This window comes from Pyrgilauda ruficollis, unplaced genomic scaffold (assembly GCF_017590135.1).
Source record: "Pyrgilauda ruficollis isolate IOZ18807 unplaced genomic scaffold, ASM1759013v1 scaffold40, whole genome shotgun sequence".
NCBI classification, from domain to species: Eukaryota; Metazoa; Chordata; class Aves; order Passeriformes; family Passeridae; genus Pyrgilauda; species Pyrgilauda ruficollis.
The window spans coordinates 11,784,870-11,804,338 of NW_024525490.1; the positions used below are offsets into that span (position 1 = coordinate 11,784,870).

General features: G+C 37.1%; 1 protein-coding gene across 3 annotated transcripts in view; it reads left to right on the forward strand.

The window, feature by feature from the left end:
- MYO6 (myosin VI) overlaps nucleotides 1-19,469 on the forward strand; it is a 101,820-nt gene that overhangs the window by 24,801 nt on the left and 57,550 nt on the right. For all 3 annotated transcript variants that reach the window (XM_041477475.1, XM_041477476.1, XM_041477477.1), the window contains exons 2-6: nucleotides 4,589-4,727; nucleotides 10,799-10,868; nucleotides 15,433-15,506; nucleotides 17,517-17,646; nucleotides 18,640-18,745. In XM_041477475.1, coding sequence (XP_041333409.1) covers nucleotides 4,611-4,727; nucleotides 10,799-10,868; nucleotides 15,433-15,506; nucleotides 17,517-17,646; nucleotides 18,640-18,745 — 497 coding nt within the window. In that variant the 5' untranslated portion in view covers nucleotides 4,589-4,610. The remainder of the gene's footprint in view (nucleotides 1-4,588; nucleotides 4,728-10,798; nucleotides 10,869-15,432; nucleotides 15,507-17,516; nucleotides 17,647-18,639; nucleotides 18,746-19,469) is intronic.

Here is a 19,469-nt window from a genome sequence, read left to right on the forward strand (position 1 = left end):
CAAGCAGCCAGAGCAGGTAGCTTAAAAAGAAATTTTTATCTAGTAATTCTCAGATGTGGAGTGATTAGTCTTTGTTTTACATGCATACATCTACAAAAGGTAGTGACAATTAACAAGTTAGAGTTAAGATTTTCAAAGCAAGTTGGTTTTGAAGGTACTTCTGTGCTGTGCTACATTGTCCAGTTTGGCAGAAGTCCCTGCTTCACTGAGTTACTTTGCTGATGTTATTTTCGGTATGAAAAAGCTGCAGTGTGACATGGATAAACTAGAATGTGTTAGAGCAGAGTTTTGTAGTAAATTGGAAAAGTAAAGAATAAAAATGGTATCAGTTTAATACTCAGTTAAACAGTGGAGCTATAACTGTATTGTAGTTAGCTCAAATAAAACTAAATCTCTACTATAGCTGCAGTTAATTTGAAATACTGTGTCACCTGCAGTAGAATGCTGCATGCTGCCTGAGCTTTGATTAGAAGTTTCAGTTGAGCAGTAAACTAGGGTTGCAAAAGTCATTTGTCTGGCAGTAACGTACCACTATGTATGGATGTTTTTCTCTGTCTAGTCTCTTCTCTATGTTTATAGGACCTTTCCCAGAGCAGTCTCATGTGCCTGCTGTAATCAGCAGAATTTTGGGCAGCTCTTAAACACATAAATGCAAGGTGGTTTTAATATAAAAAAAACCCCTGTGTTTTACAATGATAATTTACTACTATACGTATTCTAATTAGTTTATTTTCCTTGGACTTAGCCATTTTAGTGAGTTACTGTTGGTTGTTTAATGAAGTCTAATTTTTCATTTGTTTTAATTAGGTAATTGAGCAATCAGTACAGTACCTTGGTATAGCAGACTGTTCATAGGATAGTAAGTAGGATCAGATCATGCAAATGCATGCCTCTGGGCTCTGGCAACAGGTTTAAAATTGCATTAGTATATTTTGCCTTTCTAGAATTCTTTCACCAGATGGTAGCATTTGATTTCCTTTTAAACAGTCTATAACACCCAAATGTAGTTGTATTACATTCTTTAAAAATCAATACTACTTAGGTAAACATAAGTGGGAGGAGGATAGTGTGTTAACTTTCAACTGAGAAATTATTAGTTGTTTCCTACACTCAATGTGTTATGTAGATAACTTTTTGAGAAAAAAAAAATGTCATTAAACATTCTCTAAAAGGGGGATTAATAGTGCAGGAAAAAAGTTACAGAAATATTGGTGGGTGTTTTTTCTTGGAATCTGGGCAGTGATTTGTCTTGCAAGTTGTTTGAACACTAGTTCTAGTGTTTAGCCAGTGCTGAATGTGTTAAATACTCTTATTGATAATTAAGGAAAAGTCTATTACTGTGTACCAATTATGAAGAAATAAAATCTGACATTTGAAGGAAGAGCTATTAAGTTTACCAGCTTCAGGCAAAGGCTTATTTTATTACTATCCCTCTTGTGCTCAAGAGAGAGAAAAACTCCAGTACTCCTGAGGTCTTTCTATGTAGAAAGAGAAAAGGGCAGCTGGCTTTCCACTTCTAAGCATAACCTTTGCAAATTCTCTTCTTCATTTTGGAGATGTCTTAATTGTGGAGACCAGAATGATCCAGCAACTTAAAACCAATTAATGTATGCTGAGTGCATATATACAAATACAAATAAGGATGATAACTTATTTAGTCTCCTTTTTTGGAAGCATCATTCAGCTTACTCCTTGTAACATGGTGTTCCTTGTACTCCTTGTTTCATGGTGTTGCTATCAAATTTGTTGCCTTAGAGCTTTTAGCCTGGGCTTGAGTCTCGTTGCTTTCGTTGTTTTCAGAAATGGTGTGCTCTTTAGCAGTGTGATGGACTGCATGTAGATTGGATTTAGATGGATGCATATTGGGGAAAAAAAGTTTGTTCCCACTGGTAGTTTCTGTTCACTGTAAAATGCTGGTCTGTAAACTGGCTATTCAAGAGCTTGTTCAGGAATAGGCTTCCTGCACCTGTCTCAAGTCAATGGCACAATACATCAGATGGGGGTGTAAATAATAGAGCAGATAATACCTGGCAGGTTTTGATATCCAGTTTCAATGTGCTCCCTGCCAGAGTCCCAGCTGACAGAGATGGATTGGTGCTAAGCCCAAGATGTTACAACTGGTTTTATGTCATTACTCAGCTAAAAGATTGTATTTATTAAAATTAATTGTCCCATTAATAACTGACTCACTTGTATTTCAAGATTCCTTTCATCCAGTGGCGTCTTAGATGCTTGCAAAGCCTCAGGTACTTTTCGTAAACTTGCATTTCCTGGTGGTGGCTGAATTCAATCACTGCTCTGTCCTTCAAGAGGATTTTTTTCACCTTGTGACACTCCTCTGTTATAATTTTTTAATGAAGAATGAAGTTGCCTTAAGAATATGTAAGAATGCAAAAAGCTCTGTCAGTGAACAAAGCAGAAGCATCTGGATGTGAACTGGGGAGGCTGGATTCCTACTTTTGCTGAAGTCTTGGCAGTAATTTTAGGGTTTGTTTCTCATGCAAAATGGTTATGTCCAGAGCCCTGACCATGCTACTTGGAGTGTAAAAGACAGCCTTGTTTTCAGTGGTTGTGTGACATATCGTTTAACTACTATTTTGAACTAGCATTTTAAAAGCAAATGATAGGTTTGTGAAGACATGAAGGCTTGGTTATATCCAGAAATAAACTCAGCTGTTTAGCAACTATGCCCACGATGGCAGTTGGATCTAGAGGTCAGGTCTGGCTGGAAAAAAATTCCTTTTTCAGTATCATAAAATCAAGAAAAATGGCCAACAGCCAGTTGTGAGTGAATACAGATGTTGTTTACAGGATTTATCATATAGTGATGGCAACACATGATGAAGATGCTGTTTTGTAGAGTTCATGTGCTGTGGCGAAAGGGTGGAAGTAAATAGAAGTAAATGTGACACTGGAGGTTTTAGAACATAACTTTCTGTGTGTAGTTAAAAGAAGTTACTATGTTCTGTTCATGGCAGAATAGTAAATCACAAGTTTTCATCAATATTTCACATTAAAGTTGCCAAGGCATAAGACAGCTTGCTGTTAACTAAAACCAGCAGCATTCTCAAGGAGATCACAGCCAGCCTTTTCCTTCCTTTCAAACTTTTCTAACCTGTCCTTGGAGGCAGTAAAAAGCAGGTTATGTGCAGCATGTGCTGACAGATCCTCTGAGGGCAAAGATGTCCTTTTCTGCTCATAGTTGTACAGCTTTCTGGAGGGCCAATCACTCTTTTTCCTTGCTGCTGCTCATGGCAAAGAGATCGGTAGCCTTCATTGTTTGTGAGAAATTTTGGTTCTTCTTTTTCCTTCAGATATGGGAAAAGAAAAATGTGGGACACTTTCCTGGGCTTTCCCTAGACTTCTGGAGTTTGTTGCCAGTGCTTTCTTTGTTGCTTGGCAGGCTCATTTCTTTCATGCTGAGAGAGGCAAGTTACACCTTGGTGGTATGAGATTACTTTTTGCAAATTTTGGAATCACTAAAACATGTCAGTTTAGTATGTGAATGAGTTTTGGAGGGGAGTAAGGGACAGCAAGGAGAAGTGAGCCTTTTAAGCTGAGTGGACTCTATTCTTGTTAGGGTAAGGACTAGAAAGCAGGTTTAAAAGAAACCAAAACCAAACCAGCAACAACAACAAAAAAGCCACTAAGAAAGGGACCAATTCAGCATATTTAAAATGGCACCATTAGCCATTCAGAGTGTGCCAACCTTGGCAATTTTCCTGGTTAGCTCAATGAGTATTGCATGCAATCAAGTACTCCCTTTTAATTGGGAGCTTATTTAGATGTATAACTTGAGGAGCATAAGGTTTGAATGTCTTGGCCTTTGCATCTTTTTCACTTGCAGATCAAAATTATTTCAAAACAATTTTCATGTCATTTTTTTTAATAGAAAATAAAGTTCCTTAAGAGGAAGACCTGTAATGTTATAGTATCAGGAGGATCAGCCCTTAAAAGACTTGCAGGATGATAAATCAATTAAGACCAAATATATTTGTGGGTTATTTGAAAGCCATATGCTCAGCTACACAAAAAGAGTGAACACATTTGTCTCAAATGTCAAGAGACTGCATTTCTGCTCACATGTGTGCTGTTGCAAAAATACAAATATTTGTACACCAGCTCAAGTACAGACAAGTATCCATTAGTCATATGACCCACTGCATGCACGTACATATATATGTGTGTATCTTTACATGTGTACCCATATATGTGTATGTACACATTCCTAGTATAGTCTTTTCTTTGAATCTAACTTGCATTTCTACTTTGATAATGAGATAAGACTCCCTTCTTGGTTCACAAGTTAGGGAAGCTGGATAAAGAGCTTCAGGGAGCAGTCTGTGAATCCTATGAAAAATTATTCTGGTCTTCAATCTTCTCCATGCTGAAGTCCAAGGGGTGTCCTCTGCAGGCAAAGCATTGCGAGTTGGAGAAAGGGTGGCTCCAGTCTACAGCAGCTGTCTCCTTTCATGCTGATTAATAGAAATAAACATAATAAACTAAACTCTGTGTCATAAATCCCATTGGTTTATTCAATTTGTATACAAAGTGTTTTGATTAATTTTAATTTTATTTTTTCTTGCAGGAAATACTGGATAGATCCCACAATGGAAGACGGGAAGCCCGTTTGGGCTCCACACCCAACTGATGGGTTTCAGATGGGGATGATTGTGGACATCGGCCCTGACAACTTAACTATTGAACCTTTGAATCAGAAAGGCAAAGTAAGTGTGTCACAAACAAAGGAACAGAGAAAAACCATACAAAGAACCACCTTACCTGTAGGCCAGGTCTTTGTCCCTGTCTTCAACTGCACACAGCCTGAAGGATGGAAAATCAACTTTCTGCTCTAAGTTTGGCTAAGGATCTTTGTTCAGCTTTAGCTTGTATTGCAATGGACCCCTCACACTGACGAGAAGTGCGTACTTCATCAGTTATCTGCACGTGCATTGAGTATGTACTCTTGAAAGAGAAGAGGTTTGGATCTCTGTAGTAATATGATTCGGTACTGTATGCTTTATTTTTCTTAATTAGACACTGATTAAGAGCCTGCTGTTAAGATTAGCTTATCTCTTTTTCCTTACATGCATAGGAAGGGTTCTACAGGGGTGTGCTGGGCCCTGGCTGAGATTAGATACCATTAGACTGATGAAGTCTGAGAGATGAATCCTCTTAACTCAATTACCTTGAAAAGTAATATGATGTAAAAAAAAAAAAAAAGTCCTGTGGAATTTCTACATCAAATTAAAGTCAAAAGAAATGTAACTTTTAAATTGAAGACCTAATTCATCCTAATTATTATGTTCCAATGGCTTGATTTATCATGACATCTTTCAGACTCAGTATGTCGTAACTAAATGTCAGTTTTTACAGGAAGCACCTTGAAGCTATCAATTATGCTAATTCAAATGGTCAGATTCCTGGGTTGTACTAGCTAGAATAAGATTAGCAGTGCCTTAAAAGTTGTGGTTTCAGTCTTTTTGAATATATTTTTGTGCTCTTTCTAATAGTTTTGGTTTTTCTTATGTTCAAGGATGTAAAAAAGACAACAATGTGTTTTGTTGTCTTTTTTTTTTGTCAGCAGTAGGAGAGAATGCCTTGTCACAGGTCAAAAGGTTATGCAGCAGTCCTTCCTTTTGAGGGAGTGTTCTTTTTTGTGCATCTTGGAGAGGAAGTTGATTTTGCCTTCCTTAGAAATACAAAGTGTAACAACTGATTTTTGAGTGAGAGAGATAAAGTGTATAGGTTTAGTAGTAGCAGTAGTATTCATTTGTCAGTTTGAGGAGAAGCAAGATTATTCAGACAAGGATGTTAAATATTCCAAATCTATGGCTAATATTAAAATGACTTAAATAAATTTCACCCCCACTGCTGTTTCTGTTTATATTCCCCAATGGTCCTGATGCCATAAGGAGCAAAAGCCTTTGCACTGAAACAGAAACAATAATAATGATATTTCTGAGTCACTATTTATTTCTAACATGTGATCCTTTCAGGGACCATAAATAATTTAAAAAAATCAACAAAAAACCAAAAAATTATCTTAAAATACAAATAGTTTGTTTCATTGTTTTCTCAACAACAAAAAAAATCTCTTTTGTCTAGGGAGTTTGTTATTCTGCTGTTGGCTGTTTTGAATTAAGCAGATCAATTAAGAGCCTAATGTTCATTCATCTAAGGGAACAAACACTTCTCAGTCTAAATAGAGATGATGATCCTATATTTTAAACTATCAAACTTAATTAATTAACCATATATTAATAAAGGTGGACTAAAAGGTTTTCTTCATTACCTTCTCAGTCTTTTCAAGGTGTCATTGATTTCTTTTTAGAGAAACATCTCTCATTGCTTTTTGACTTTTTTAAGACGACTTTGTCCTTGTGCACTTAGACCATTCATTTGAAGTAGACAGCATTAATACTCATTATCACTTTGTTTCTTTAAAATGGTAGTTCAGAAGTGCTCTTCAGCAAGAATGCATGATCCAGCAGCTCTGGAGTTGCCCATGATAATTACAGGGAGGAGAGGAGTAACCTGATCTTGTAAACATATCCCGGCAGTGTAACTTATTATTATTTTTTAATCTGGGTCATTACCATGTCATATGTATTCTCTGTAGGCACTGGTAGCTTACCAGAGGTCACAGTCTGAAAAGGAAATGTGTATGCATGTATTTGATGATTGCCTTTTATGACACTGTTGTCAATAACTGCAGTATATGCTGCAAGGCAGCAGTTTCACCATGTCTTCAACCCCTCCCTCCCATCCCCATCCGTGGCCAGCTCTGGCACTGCAGAGTGGCACCCTCCCAGCTCTGCCTGCTGAGCTGTGCGTGACATCCCAAACGAGGTCAGAGAACAGATCCTACTGGAAGAAGTGGAAAGTTTTCAGGATGGCAGCAAGCAGTGGCAGGTAGGGCGGGGGGCAGAGGAGCTGAAGCCATTGTGGTGGCGAGTTGCTTCACATTATTAACCAAGTTACCCAGTTCAGGCTCTGTGGAGGTCCAACACACCAATTCACTTAAATCCCAGCAGCAGCAGTTTTGGGCACCACAGCCCATCCCCAAGTGTTTACAGTTCTGTGCAGAACTGTGTGTCTAAGGGCGGTGGGGATCTGAGTCACCCAGCCTGCCCTGCACGAGAACTGTACAGCGAGCTGCAGGAACGTTTTACTGGAACAGAGGATGCATGTGTTACGGGATGGGAACCTCTTCCCAAAAAGTAGATCATTGGCTTGCAAGGTTTATAAATGCCAGGACTGGAAAATAAATGCCAGGAAAAAAAAGCCAGAGAAACTGGAGAGTGCTTTGCTAATGAGCAGGGTCACACCTAGAGCTGGATTCCTGCCCTGAGAATGGGTTCCAGACTGGATTGGTTGTACCAGAGCTGGCAGTCCTGGCCCATGGCCCACCAGCAGTCATATGCTGGTGGTACAAGGAAGGAGACAGGTAGAGAGGGAATCAGCTGTTGAACTCAACTAGTATTGTGCTTTCATTTCTCTTTGAAGTGTTCTTTTCTGAATGCACTGGGATTCGTAATCTTGGATCCTGTTGCATATATCTTTTTGTTCTTTGAGGCTAAAATAAGAAGGCAGATCACAGTAAATTTGATATTTACTCTTTTCTTGGAGGTAGCAAATATAAATAAAGTGATTAGGGAGAGATGCACTGGAAGGGCTTGCACTTTGAGATGCTATTCTGGACACCATGGGGCACTGAGAAGTAGGGGGCAAGCACTTCTTAGACCATCAGCAGTCATGAGTTTATGGCAGTCACTGGGAAGGTGTGAGGTGCTGCAGGCACTCAGTGACACCCCTCCTGCCATCGACTGAGAGACACCTTATGGCTCTGTGCCACTTCTGAAGGGTCATGGAAGGCTTTATGGGCCACCTGCTCTGGTGTGCTGTGAATAACCAGAAAGGTATTTTTCCCAGCTAAGTATAAAGGAATAAATGTACTTTGAAAGTAAGGATCAGAATGTTCAAAGTTCAGAGCTTCAAGCTAGGGTTTGTTTTTTTTTTAATTTTTTTTTTTTTAATTTTTTAATTTTTTTGTTTTTATTTTTTTTTTAACAGTGAGCACAACTTGCTTGCACAAGTGAGACATGCTCTTACACACGGTTTGTAGTGCTGTAGGTTGGTTTGTGAAATTAGCTGAGAGTAAGGATGTCTCCTGTCTGTATCTGGAAGGTATAAAGGAAGGCATGGTTACACATATTGCATTACATGGTAGAAAGAAGATCCTACTTGAATGGAAAGATATCTTTTTTCACTCATCTAGTTTCTGGGAGAATAGTTAAGATTGCCATTGGATTTCAAGGGTTGCTTCATTACAAAGACAACAAAAAAACCCTTTCAGAATGCCCTAAACTTTGTTTTGCTTCCTAAGACCATTTTATTATCTCATAAGATTAATACACTCTCCACTCCATTAGAACAAACTTGTGCTAAGTTATGATTAATGCAAAAGTCTTCTCTCAAGTATCTGAAGGGTTTTTTCCTTAAAACGTTTGTTTAAAAAATTTAAAAATGGGACAATATAGTAAAGAATTTCTTTGGATATTTTCTTATTGATATATTAGATTATTAGCTTATTTTCTGTTTAAAATACTAGATTTTAATACTTGGAGCTGTGAACGTCTAGCTGTCATACTACATGGCAAGTACCTTACTTTACATAAAATATTCCAGATGTGATGTACAGCAGTGATTTTTTTTTTTTTTGACATAGTTGAAACTATACCTATGTTCTTATCTAAAAAAGCCCAACAGAAAAACATTAACTTTCAGATAGGAGGTAAGACTCCTATAGACTCAGATAAGATGAATTCTCTGAATTATTATTTTTTTTTTTTTTTTTTTCCCCCTTTAAATTTATCTTGACTCAGAAGGCTTAGTGGTGAGGACATTGAAAAAGCCATTCCTCTTCTGGGATAGTTCTAGCATGGCTGACTTTAGCTCCAGAAATGTTAAAGTTCAGAAGTTTATGAACAGTCTCACAGAATAGCTGGGAATTGTGTTCATTCTCTCCTGTCTTTGTTAGTGGTTAATGGGTTTACACATCAGCAGACAAGAACAAGAAGTGAAGTTATATTTTTGTGAAGCTAGTCATATTATTTTTAAACTTTCCCACTGTTACATGCACAGGGAACTAATCATGTAGGGAAGTGTTTTATTCCAATACATCTTTGCCAAACAAGATTTGCCCTCACTGTTGACAAACTTGTAGAGAAAATTATGATGATAATATGTAGTTACGGTAATACTGTGAGAGGGAGGAAAGGGTGTGGTGAATCTCTGCCCTGCTAAAACTCTGAATAGCAGCAAGCATCTTTCTGAGGTAGGTAAAGACATTGAAGGCTTCCATGGCCCTCACAAACTCTGATAAAGAATATTTTGGAGGAAGTTGGTGTGATGGATGTTCAGATGTTCCAATGTCATCGAGCAGCTTTGTTTCCCTTACGAAAACATCTTGTACATATTTTTTTGCATTAGATCCTGATAAGGGGATGACAAAATATATTTTATAATGGCTACAAATTGCGTATTTTATGATAACTTGGTAGGGAAGGGATATTGTAGATTTAATGCTTTCCGTCTGGCAGCAATTAGTTCTGCTCTGAGACATTTTTAACTCCTCCCACTTCAAAGAGAGTTGCAATTTGTGGCTGTTAATAATGGTGTAAGCCCCAGGACCTCTCATACTATTGTGCTCAAGCAAATACGAAACAAGTTGCTGTCTTTCTCCTAAATTTCCCTGTTAGATGTTTCTCATGGGACTACCTTGCTGAGTACAATGTTAAACAAGCAAACATGTTTGTTTATTAAGTTCATTTTTTAGATCCAGTTGGTTGCCTTTTCAAATATTAGACCAGACTTCTTGTCTCCATTTCCATGGGGAAAAGGAGACTGTGCCTGCAGTGGCATGGTGGCTGTCGTGTTTAATTGGTACAACAGGGGTTTTGTTCATTCATTCCTAGCTCAAACGAGCTGTTGCTACAGTAAACAAAAAAAAATATAATTAAAGATCTCCTTTGTACAATAGGTATTTTTGTGCAGATGCTGTAATGCATGCTTGCTTGGATGTTTTTCCTTCCTTTTTACAGCAATATAAATTATGATTTCTGGAGATGAAAAAAGTAACAAAGATGCTTTTGTTATGAATTTTTCCAGTTGGATGTGAACACTTGATAAATGGTTGTTTTGTATAACTGGAATACAAGGGTTGAAGGAAGGTCTTGTTTTACTTTAGTATTGATTTATTGAAGAAAAAAACCCAAAAACCAATAACCAAAGCTACAGTATTTGGTGATACAGTGGATGTTATGTATTGAACATTAATATTTTAAGTAGGAATATTTTAAAACAGTCTATCATAATGACATCACAGTCCTTTGACTGAACTAATGATTTGCATTTTATTCTTTCTTCCTTGCAAAACTGAGGAAATTGTGTGTCATTTATAATGCTGTTACCTTTGCATTACTTTTTTTAGTCTTATTTTTTGTATTGCACAGTATGACATGCAATTTTTCACCTGAAAATCGAATATTATTGCACTAAAATATATATTACAGTGAATTCATTTTTATAATGTAGTGTAGTAATATAAATGCAGCACTTTTCGTCTGCATCTAGTAACTCAGTAAAATTTCCAATTCTGATGTATAAAGCTGGTGACTTCATTTGAAATCATGCACAATTACAGTGCACTCACTTGTATGATTGCATGAGATGTCTTTGAACTATACTTCTACTTTATGGAATTCTGACAATCTTAATGTTTCTTATCTAACAGACTTTCCAGGCTGCTATCAACCAAGTGTTTCCTGCAGAGGAGGATAGCAAAAAGGATGTGGAAGATAATTGTAAGTTATGAATTTAAAAATAAATTACGCATTTGAAAAAAATATATGCAATGAAATGAATATTGTTTCCTTACAAGTTTCCTCTTTCTTCCTTGTTGTCTTTGTTTGAATTTATGTATGACCTTTGCTACTCCTTTAAACTTCTTAAAGGAAGCCCATTTAAAATATAATTTATTGTGGGTTTTAGTTTTCATTTGAACACTTTAGAGGAATGGATACATAATTCCTATATAAAACTGTTGCTTGACTTCCAAAATACTCCATTCAGCATTAGGGGTGTAACTGTACTTTTTATAGTGTGACAAAAGACTCGGTGTCTTTATCAGCACCTGTATTTGTATAGCATTTTCCTGCATTTAAGGAATTTCTCAGATAGCATTCCTGTGGAAGTAGAGGCAATGGAACATAAGTTTTAAGATTACCTTCCCAAAACTGGGAATGGAATCTGGACCTATCAGGACCACTGAAAATGATAGACTTGAATTGGATATATGAGTGCTGGTGGAGAAGCAGTTTTGAGGTGAGCTTGTGTAATAAATGTCACTGTTGATCTGCAGGGCCTTTATTTTATTAAATATTTTATAGTTAGGTGGATGGAAACAGTTGTCAAATCTGGGGAGAGAATACTGACAAAGCTGAGTGAGGGCTGTGATCAGCTTTTAGACAACTGTTAAATATTTTGCTGTTGCTGCACCCTATGAACAAATCACAGAATCCTGTCTTGAATACTGATGAAGGCAAGTTTTTCGACATTTCCTATAGTGTTTACTGCTTGGTGAAAATACTGAAGACTTTGTAAATAGTGGCCAAAAATACCTTCTATTGTTCTTAGTTTAAAATAGAGGCTAGGGGTCTGGTCTAGGTGATGTAACCTCAGTTCCTGTCCTGTAATAGGGTTTAGTATTTACATCCCATGACAGGAAATGCAGCTGTTACAGCTTCTCCATAAGAAACAAAAAGATGAGATCTGAGTCTTATGATCTGACTTAGATGGTGCAGTGTGGTTAGAACCAAGCTGGTAGCCTTGCTTCCAGCTGCTTATATTTTTGCAACAAAGATGTGGGTTCAAACTTTTCAAAGCTGTTATCTGTATTCTCTCTACATGGTGATTGTTAGGGAAATGCACTTAATCTGTGGATCTGTCCCAGTGATTTTACTGAGATGTCCTGACACCTCTGTGTCCTGGTCAGGGAATTGAAATCTAGAATGAGATTATGGAAATAATTTAAGATTCCAAGAGAATACTATTCAACTAAGTTAGTCAAAGAAAATATCTTCTTTGGCTTTGTGAGAAGATAAAAGTTAAAAATCCTTTGTTCAATAAACCCTTCTGTATCAAACATTATTTTAACTTTCCAGTATATTCTAACTTGCTGCTCACAAGTTGCAGTTCATTTGCAGGATGTGTGAATCCCAGATTCAATTTCCTGCTCTGTCAGAGAGTATTTGTGTTCAGTATCATTGATTTCTAAGAAAAACAACTACACTGAGTGCTTATAAAACTGTTCTAAAAAATCCTGAAAGGACAGGGTATTGGATAAGACTGTTAGAAAATCCCCAGTTCTACAGATGCAGAGCCTTGCAATTAATCAAGAAAATAATTTTCAGTAGAAACCCTGCTTCATGGTATGGGCAGGAGAGCCACTGTGACTAAATTTGGCATTGGCATTTCCTAGTTTTTAGTGCCTCACTTCACTTATGTGGACTATGTGTGTGTGTAAGTAAATATATGGAGAAGTAAATGCACATATATAACATACTGGTTATATTTAGACATGAGCATATGAATATTCAGAATTCTCTCTGGTGACTTCCTTTGCCTTTGGATATGGATGCCTCTTCTAAAGGATTTCTGCTAAAGAAGATGCATTTTGAATTTGCTGACATAAGCCTTAGTTTGCATGTCTTGAGGTGGTGGCATTCCCTTGGGGAGCAAGCTCCTATTGCACACTGAGTCTGCAGGTATAGCTGCTTTAATTGTTATGAGGGCAATGGGGACACAAGGAAATCTGGGGTCCTTTGCTTCTGAGATAAGCAACCTAATAAAAAGTTGATGATTAACTGCTTCCTTTAAAATACTGCGAATGCAGAGAGGTTCCTACAAAGATACAGTCAAGGGTGTTGATAGACAATTACTATGTAATAATTTCTCATCTCAATACTGAGGATCCAAATGACTTGAAGTTTGCTAATTTTTTACCACGCTGTCCCCTCCCAGGCACACAGAGGGCCAGAAGGAGACTTCAACTTTCATTAGAGCAAGCAGGAGTTTCTGTTTCTGGCCCATTTCCTTTTAATGTCTCTTTCTCTAGGGATGACCCCAATAAAAGAGGTGAAGGCAGACCTGTTATTTGTGGTCCCAGTGCCATTTTCTCAGCCATGTGAACTGAGAATGCCTGGGGAAGGGAGGACGAGTCCTGCTGTGCAGTGCAGCGCCGGGTGTCTGTGCTCGGCTGCCACAGCTCCCGGTGACTGTGGGGCTGTGGGGGAATGTGTGTCTGCTATGCTGGCAGAGGAGGAACTGTGGGCATGGGGGCCAGGCTGCTGTTTCATGAAGGAGTTGTGTACAGCCATAATTTCAAGGCTGTTATGATCCAAAGGGAGAGATTACCTAGGGTAAAGCTAAAGCGTGCCTTGTGTGCCTCTGCCAGCACAGGAATATGAGTGCAAGGGGTTTTGTGGAGGAAGGTGGTTTCTTCTGAACAAACCAGAAGCTGCAAGGTCCTTTGAGAAGTGTAAATGATTCCAGATATTTGAAACAAAGCTGTATTTAGTCATGTAATGGAGGGAAGGGCTGTTATTCAGCAGAGCTATGCAAGCCAAAGGGAGGCTGCAATTTGCTGGTGAACCTGACTTTGTTTCAGGCCAGTCTTAGTGCAGATAAGTAGGGGACAGAGCCACCTCCACTCCTCAGTCCACTGCAGGAGGAAGGGTAAAAAAAAAAACACAGATGTTTCTGAGAAGCTCCCATTTTCCTTTGCCAGTATATTTTGGTTCAGAAGGAGGAGTGTTGAAAGAGATGTTAAGAGCTGCTTACTGAACTTCAGGTATCCTTGCGGGGCAAGGTGGCTGGGCAGGTTGACTTTAGGTCGTACAAACTGACAGCCCTTTTTGCACATTTGTGTAAATAAGTTAGAATACTTTTTTGCTGCTGCAGCCCTTGAGAAAGGGTGTCAATTTAACATAAAACAACTTTGTTGGTCATTATAGATAAGAGGTGTGTATGTGACCCTTGTGTGAGGTGCAAGCTAGTGGTTACTCTTACAGAATCACAAAACCAATTAGGTTGGAAAAGACCTCTGAGATCACTGACTCCAACCTCTGACTGACACCACCGTGTCAACTTGACTGTGGCATAAAGTGCCATGTCCAGTCTTTCATTAAAAAGAAAAGACATTAATGGTACAGTGCTTACTCCATCTATAGTTGGATGTGTACAAGTTTTTGTACTGTATTATTATAAGGTTTATCAGTGTGGCAGTCTGTCAGCTGTCACTAAACAAAATAGTACATTTTGATTTGAAGCAGTGAGATACAAAGGATTGAGCATATTTGAAAAAGGAGGCTGTGTAATGCGTAGTGCCCTCATTTGGTTTAGGGAAAATATTTTTAACAGTGTTATGGTGGGAACTGGAAATTACCTCTGTAATTAAGGCTGCTGACACTTTCCAGTGCTTTGTAGCTGAAAACAAGGACCAGCTTTGCCAGAATTTGAACCTGTACAGTCTGAACCTTTCTGTGGGTGCAACCACCCTGTAACATTTCAGCAGTTACAGAATCACAGAATGTTCTGATCTGGAAAGGACCCACAATGATCATTGAGTCCAGCTCTTAAATAAATATTATCCTATACAGGGATCAAACCCACAACACTGGTCTTAGTAGCACCGTGCTCTAACCAAATGAGCTAATCTCTGGGTCAGGTGTTTTATGTTAAAGAAGAAAGGAGAAAAATACAGCTAGGTTTTGATGAGTTAGCATTTTTTCCCCCCTAACAGTTTCTCTGAGGAGGCCTAGTACTCACAAAATTCAGAATGGAAGCAGGGATGGGTTAGTGCCTGGTATTGTGATGCTGCTGTTGCTGCCTCCAGATCCAGATTAGATGTTTATATTCATCTATTCAAAAATCACCAAACCCCAGCTGTTACTCTGAATGTCAGTTGGTTGGCATTACCCTAGGGACACTGTGGCTGAGATTGGAGAGGGAAACTGGAAGGAAGGAAATAGTCATTGGTAGGGATTTTGGGAGGCAGCAGTTTCTGTGCTTAGAGGCTGGTGTGAGAAGCTTACACTGAGCAGAGCCTGTATTTGAGGCTTCTGCAGTCCAATTCTTTGTTCAGCAGCTTTCTGTAACTCCAAATGTACAGTTAAGAGCAGGTTTGTGGTTTTTAAAATGTATATAGAGTCAGTACTCCTGTCTCAAGACAGTGTGAAGAAATGATAGGATTAAACTGTAAACAAAGAGAGGGGAAGAAAATTCTCCTTAATTCAAGATTTAGGTTTTTTTCTGTACTTAAAGGTAGTCCTGAGCTCTTAATGGTATGTGATTGTTTTTTACCTGCAGGTTCCCTGATGTATTTAAATGAAGCCACTCTCCTTCACAATATCAAAGTTCGGTACAGTAAGGACAGAATTTACGTAAGTATTCTGTGTCATGACAACCAGTCTAATAGAGATGCCCTTTCAAAAATTCACCAAGTGTTTTCACTTCTGGTTTTTTTTCCCTATAACAGAACTGCTAATGTGGAAAGGTCGAGGTTGTAGGCCTTTTTTCCCCCTTTTTTTCCTTATAGTATACTTTTAGATCAGAATCCCATCTGATTTTTAGCAGGCAGCGCAATAGGTTTTTCTCTCCATGACTGTGTGCAACCATAGCACAGCTTTGTATCACAAACGTTCCTACAGGTAACTTATTTCACTGTTAACAAAGATGGTTTTCTTTCTTCATTATTTTTGAACGAAGCACACAGGTGCCGTCTTTGACACCTCCTGGCTCAGATGTCCATCTTAATCTTTTATATTGCTATCAAATTGCCTAATTGTACTTAATGAATTCTGACTAAATTACATTTTGTCCTTGCCATCTGCCCAGATACTGACAGCTGTGAAACAGAAGATAAGAGTTTTCTTTCTTTCTTAATTTTTTTTCCTAATAGAAAGCTGGCTAGGGATAATACAAAACAGTTCTACACATTTTAAAGTGTCTGTGTTAAAATAATCAACTTTTCTTTTAGCATATATTATAAAATTAATTTAGCTAAACCCTTTTGTATAAAAAAGAGAAAGTATAATTGTTTTCTTCTGTTGCAGTTAATTTACATAGCTTTAAATTTTTTATGGCTCAAGATCAAGCACTAGCTTTAAAATATAAATAAATAAAAATGGCCATTTGAATGCTGCTCTGGAAAAATAATCCTTAAAGAAACCAAACAATAAAACCACCCAAGGAGGTAAAATTCTGAATATGAACTGATCATGGGATTGGATAGTATTTTCATAAAGTAGGATAGTAGTTCATAAAGCCTTTCTTCAGTGTAAACAAGTACTACTAATGTGATGTCTAGAACACATGTATTTTCTGAAGGAAAAAAAACCCCTTTTTTTCAGTTTATAATTTAGCTACATTTCCGTTGTGAACAGTTTAATGCATTTTTAAAAATCCTGGTTAACAATATTTATCTTGTTATTAAAAGGAAAATTAATATTAGTATTTGCAACCCTTGAAGGAAAGTTTTCCTTTGGTGAAATAAGTGCTGAAAATAGAACTATTTAAGAAATGTCATATATTGTGTGATCCAGTTTTCTACTGATGTATCACACAATCGTTTCCAAATTTCAGTTTTCTAGGGACATTCTCAGTAACAACAAAGTAAACAAGTTATTCAGGCTGAAGGTTTGCCTAATTTTCTTCACATCTTTTCCTGCAAATCTGATTTTTAATTTGATTCTGACCCCTCTTCTTTCCTGTCTGTAACCTGGCAATTATAACTAAGCTATAAGAATTTCTTTCAGAAACATTAGAAAAACCCTCTCTTCAGTCTTCCTTGTCCTGTGGAAAGGTAAAAAACAGCCTTTGTCTGAGATTCTTCTCAAATTCCTTCTCTGTAAAAGAACATTTGCATTCTGTATTTCTCTCTGTAGAAGCAGCTATAGCTAATTTTCTCTTGGCTGAATGCTTTTATTGCCGGGCTTGAATGCATTCCCAGGCAGGATCCTGTCAGTCCTTCCTGCTGAGTTGCTTCCATTAGATATTGAAAAACTATCCTCCTCACTGGAGGACAGTGTGTTATGCTATCCATGAGCTTAGTTTATTGGCTTTTGAGCAGCAGGTTTTGGAGTCCCGTCCTTGGTCCAGTAATGCAGACAATAGGAAATAATTTAAAAGGAGACTGGGAGAAAGGTCAGATTCAGGACATACTCCGCAGCTCGCTGGTTAGGAAATTTTCCCAGGATAATTTCATAGAAATGCTGAGAAGATAATTAAAGGAACTGTAAAAATATATCCTGTCTTGTGTTTGCATTAGCTGGAGAGGATCATAAATGCAATTGTTTTATGGAGGTTATAGTCTGCAATAGTAATAGACAATTGCTGTTAACCACTTGCTTGGATACTGCCTAGTAATTTGCTGTTCATTGTTTTCTTCACAGACCTATGTAGCCAACATTCTTATTGCAGTGAATCCATACTTTGATATACCTAAGTTTTACTCTTCAGATACTATTAAAAAGTACCAGGGTAGATCATTGGGAACATTGCCACCACATGTTTTTGCAATTGGTATGTATTGAGCCTGTATTTGTCTCTTAAAAAACCAAACATTGAATACTTCAGAGTTATCTGTAAATTGCCACCTGTAGTAGTAATTAACTTACTTTGAACTATTATAAAACAAAATCACTACTGGCTAAAATTGCAAATCTTCTCATCTTTTTGAAGAACTTGGAAATGAGGAACTGTGACAACTCTGTTAGGGTTATTCTGCACTTCCAGTGTTTTAAGTCTAAGCACTGTAAATATAATTTGCAACCATTAAAAAAAAAAAAAAACAACTAAAAAAGAAATTCAAATTTTATAAGTGAAAGAGGAGTAATAATGATTTACATTGTCTTTCAGTGTAATAATTTTTCTTTGCCTTAAATTATGTTGGCAGAGCACATACAATGTTTTCTTTTATATGCTCGTGTTACAGACAGAAAGTACATTCAAATGTTATTTGTGGCTTAAATCTGATTTCAGTCACTTTTGAAAAAAAATTGGAAACTTTAATCAAATTTTGACATGTTAAAAGCCTTCTCATTGTTTTGTGTTTTATTTTGAAATCAAAAATATAATTAGGTGGGGTTTGAGTACCTGTTGCATAGCAAGAGAGATTTTTTCCAAGCTTCCTCAGATGTTACTTGTTGCAAAGTACAACTGAAATTTTCCCTTTTAAAAATATATAAAATTAACACTGAAAACTATTTTCTAAATACATTTAATTAAAAAGATTTAGCTCTAGATGGTTCATTTTGTTTTGTTTTATTCTGGATATAGTTGAATAGGCCTTTGTTTCCAAGACTTTAGTTCTTTCATGTCAGTGTTGGAAGAATTACAACTATAGTATAAATTAAAGGGAAACAGAATTTAATAAACTGTAATTCATTCAATTGTAAATATTTTGTTTCTATTTCTGAAAATGTTACATTTTTATTTTCTGCATTGTAGCTTAACTTTATCCTTGCATTTCTGATGAGTATTAATTTTTGTCATGTTAACCATATTCTTTTTAAGCTGATAAAGCATTCCGTGACATGAAAGTGCTTAAGATGAGTCAATCCATCATAGTCTCTGGAGAATCAGGAGCTGGCAAGACTGAAAACACTAAATTTGTTTTGAGGTTTGTATGTTTGCACCGAAGTTAGTATGTGAATCTCTTGTGTTTATGCATTTGGTGGACAAAGAGGCAGAGCAAACTAAGCTCATCAGTGGGTTTAAGATACAATTTGGTAAGACATGTATTAGTTTCTACATGCACTTTATTACAAGAAATTGAGTTAAATGCTGACATGATAATGTGCAGAAATAGCTACATTCAGAAACTTTAACTCAGTTGTAGTGACATCATGTAGTTATTAAGGTTTATGATGCAGTCATTTTGGTATTGCACATCTGGTATTGTGGTTGATAAAAAATGTAACTAGACATATTGACTGTATCTTGCAAGACACTGTTGGTTTTGCCATAAATGTGTATTTCTGTGTTCTCCCTGAGGTTTTTTTTTTGTTTGCTTGAGTATCTTTTTACCCTTGTTTACTGAATAAGACTGAATAGTGGAATTTATTTATTTATTTATTGATGTTCATGTACGACCAATACTAAATCAAGTGTATTAAATTACATGGAAAGCCATATCGCTGATATATATCAGCCTTGCTTCCATATCTGCATTATCTTTTAATGGCTTTTTATCACTCTGGAACACTGTAAGTAGAAAGAACTGTTCCTTTAAATACACCTATGCCATAGGTGGCCTGATGATGCAGGGAAGCACTGTGTGGGCAGTGTAAATATGCTCCCGTGCCCTGCCTTGGACTTGTTACCCTCTACAAATATTTAATTCC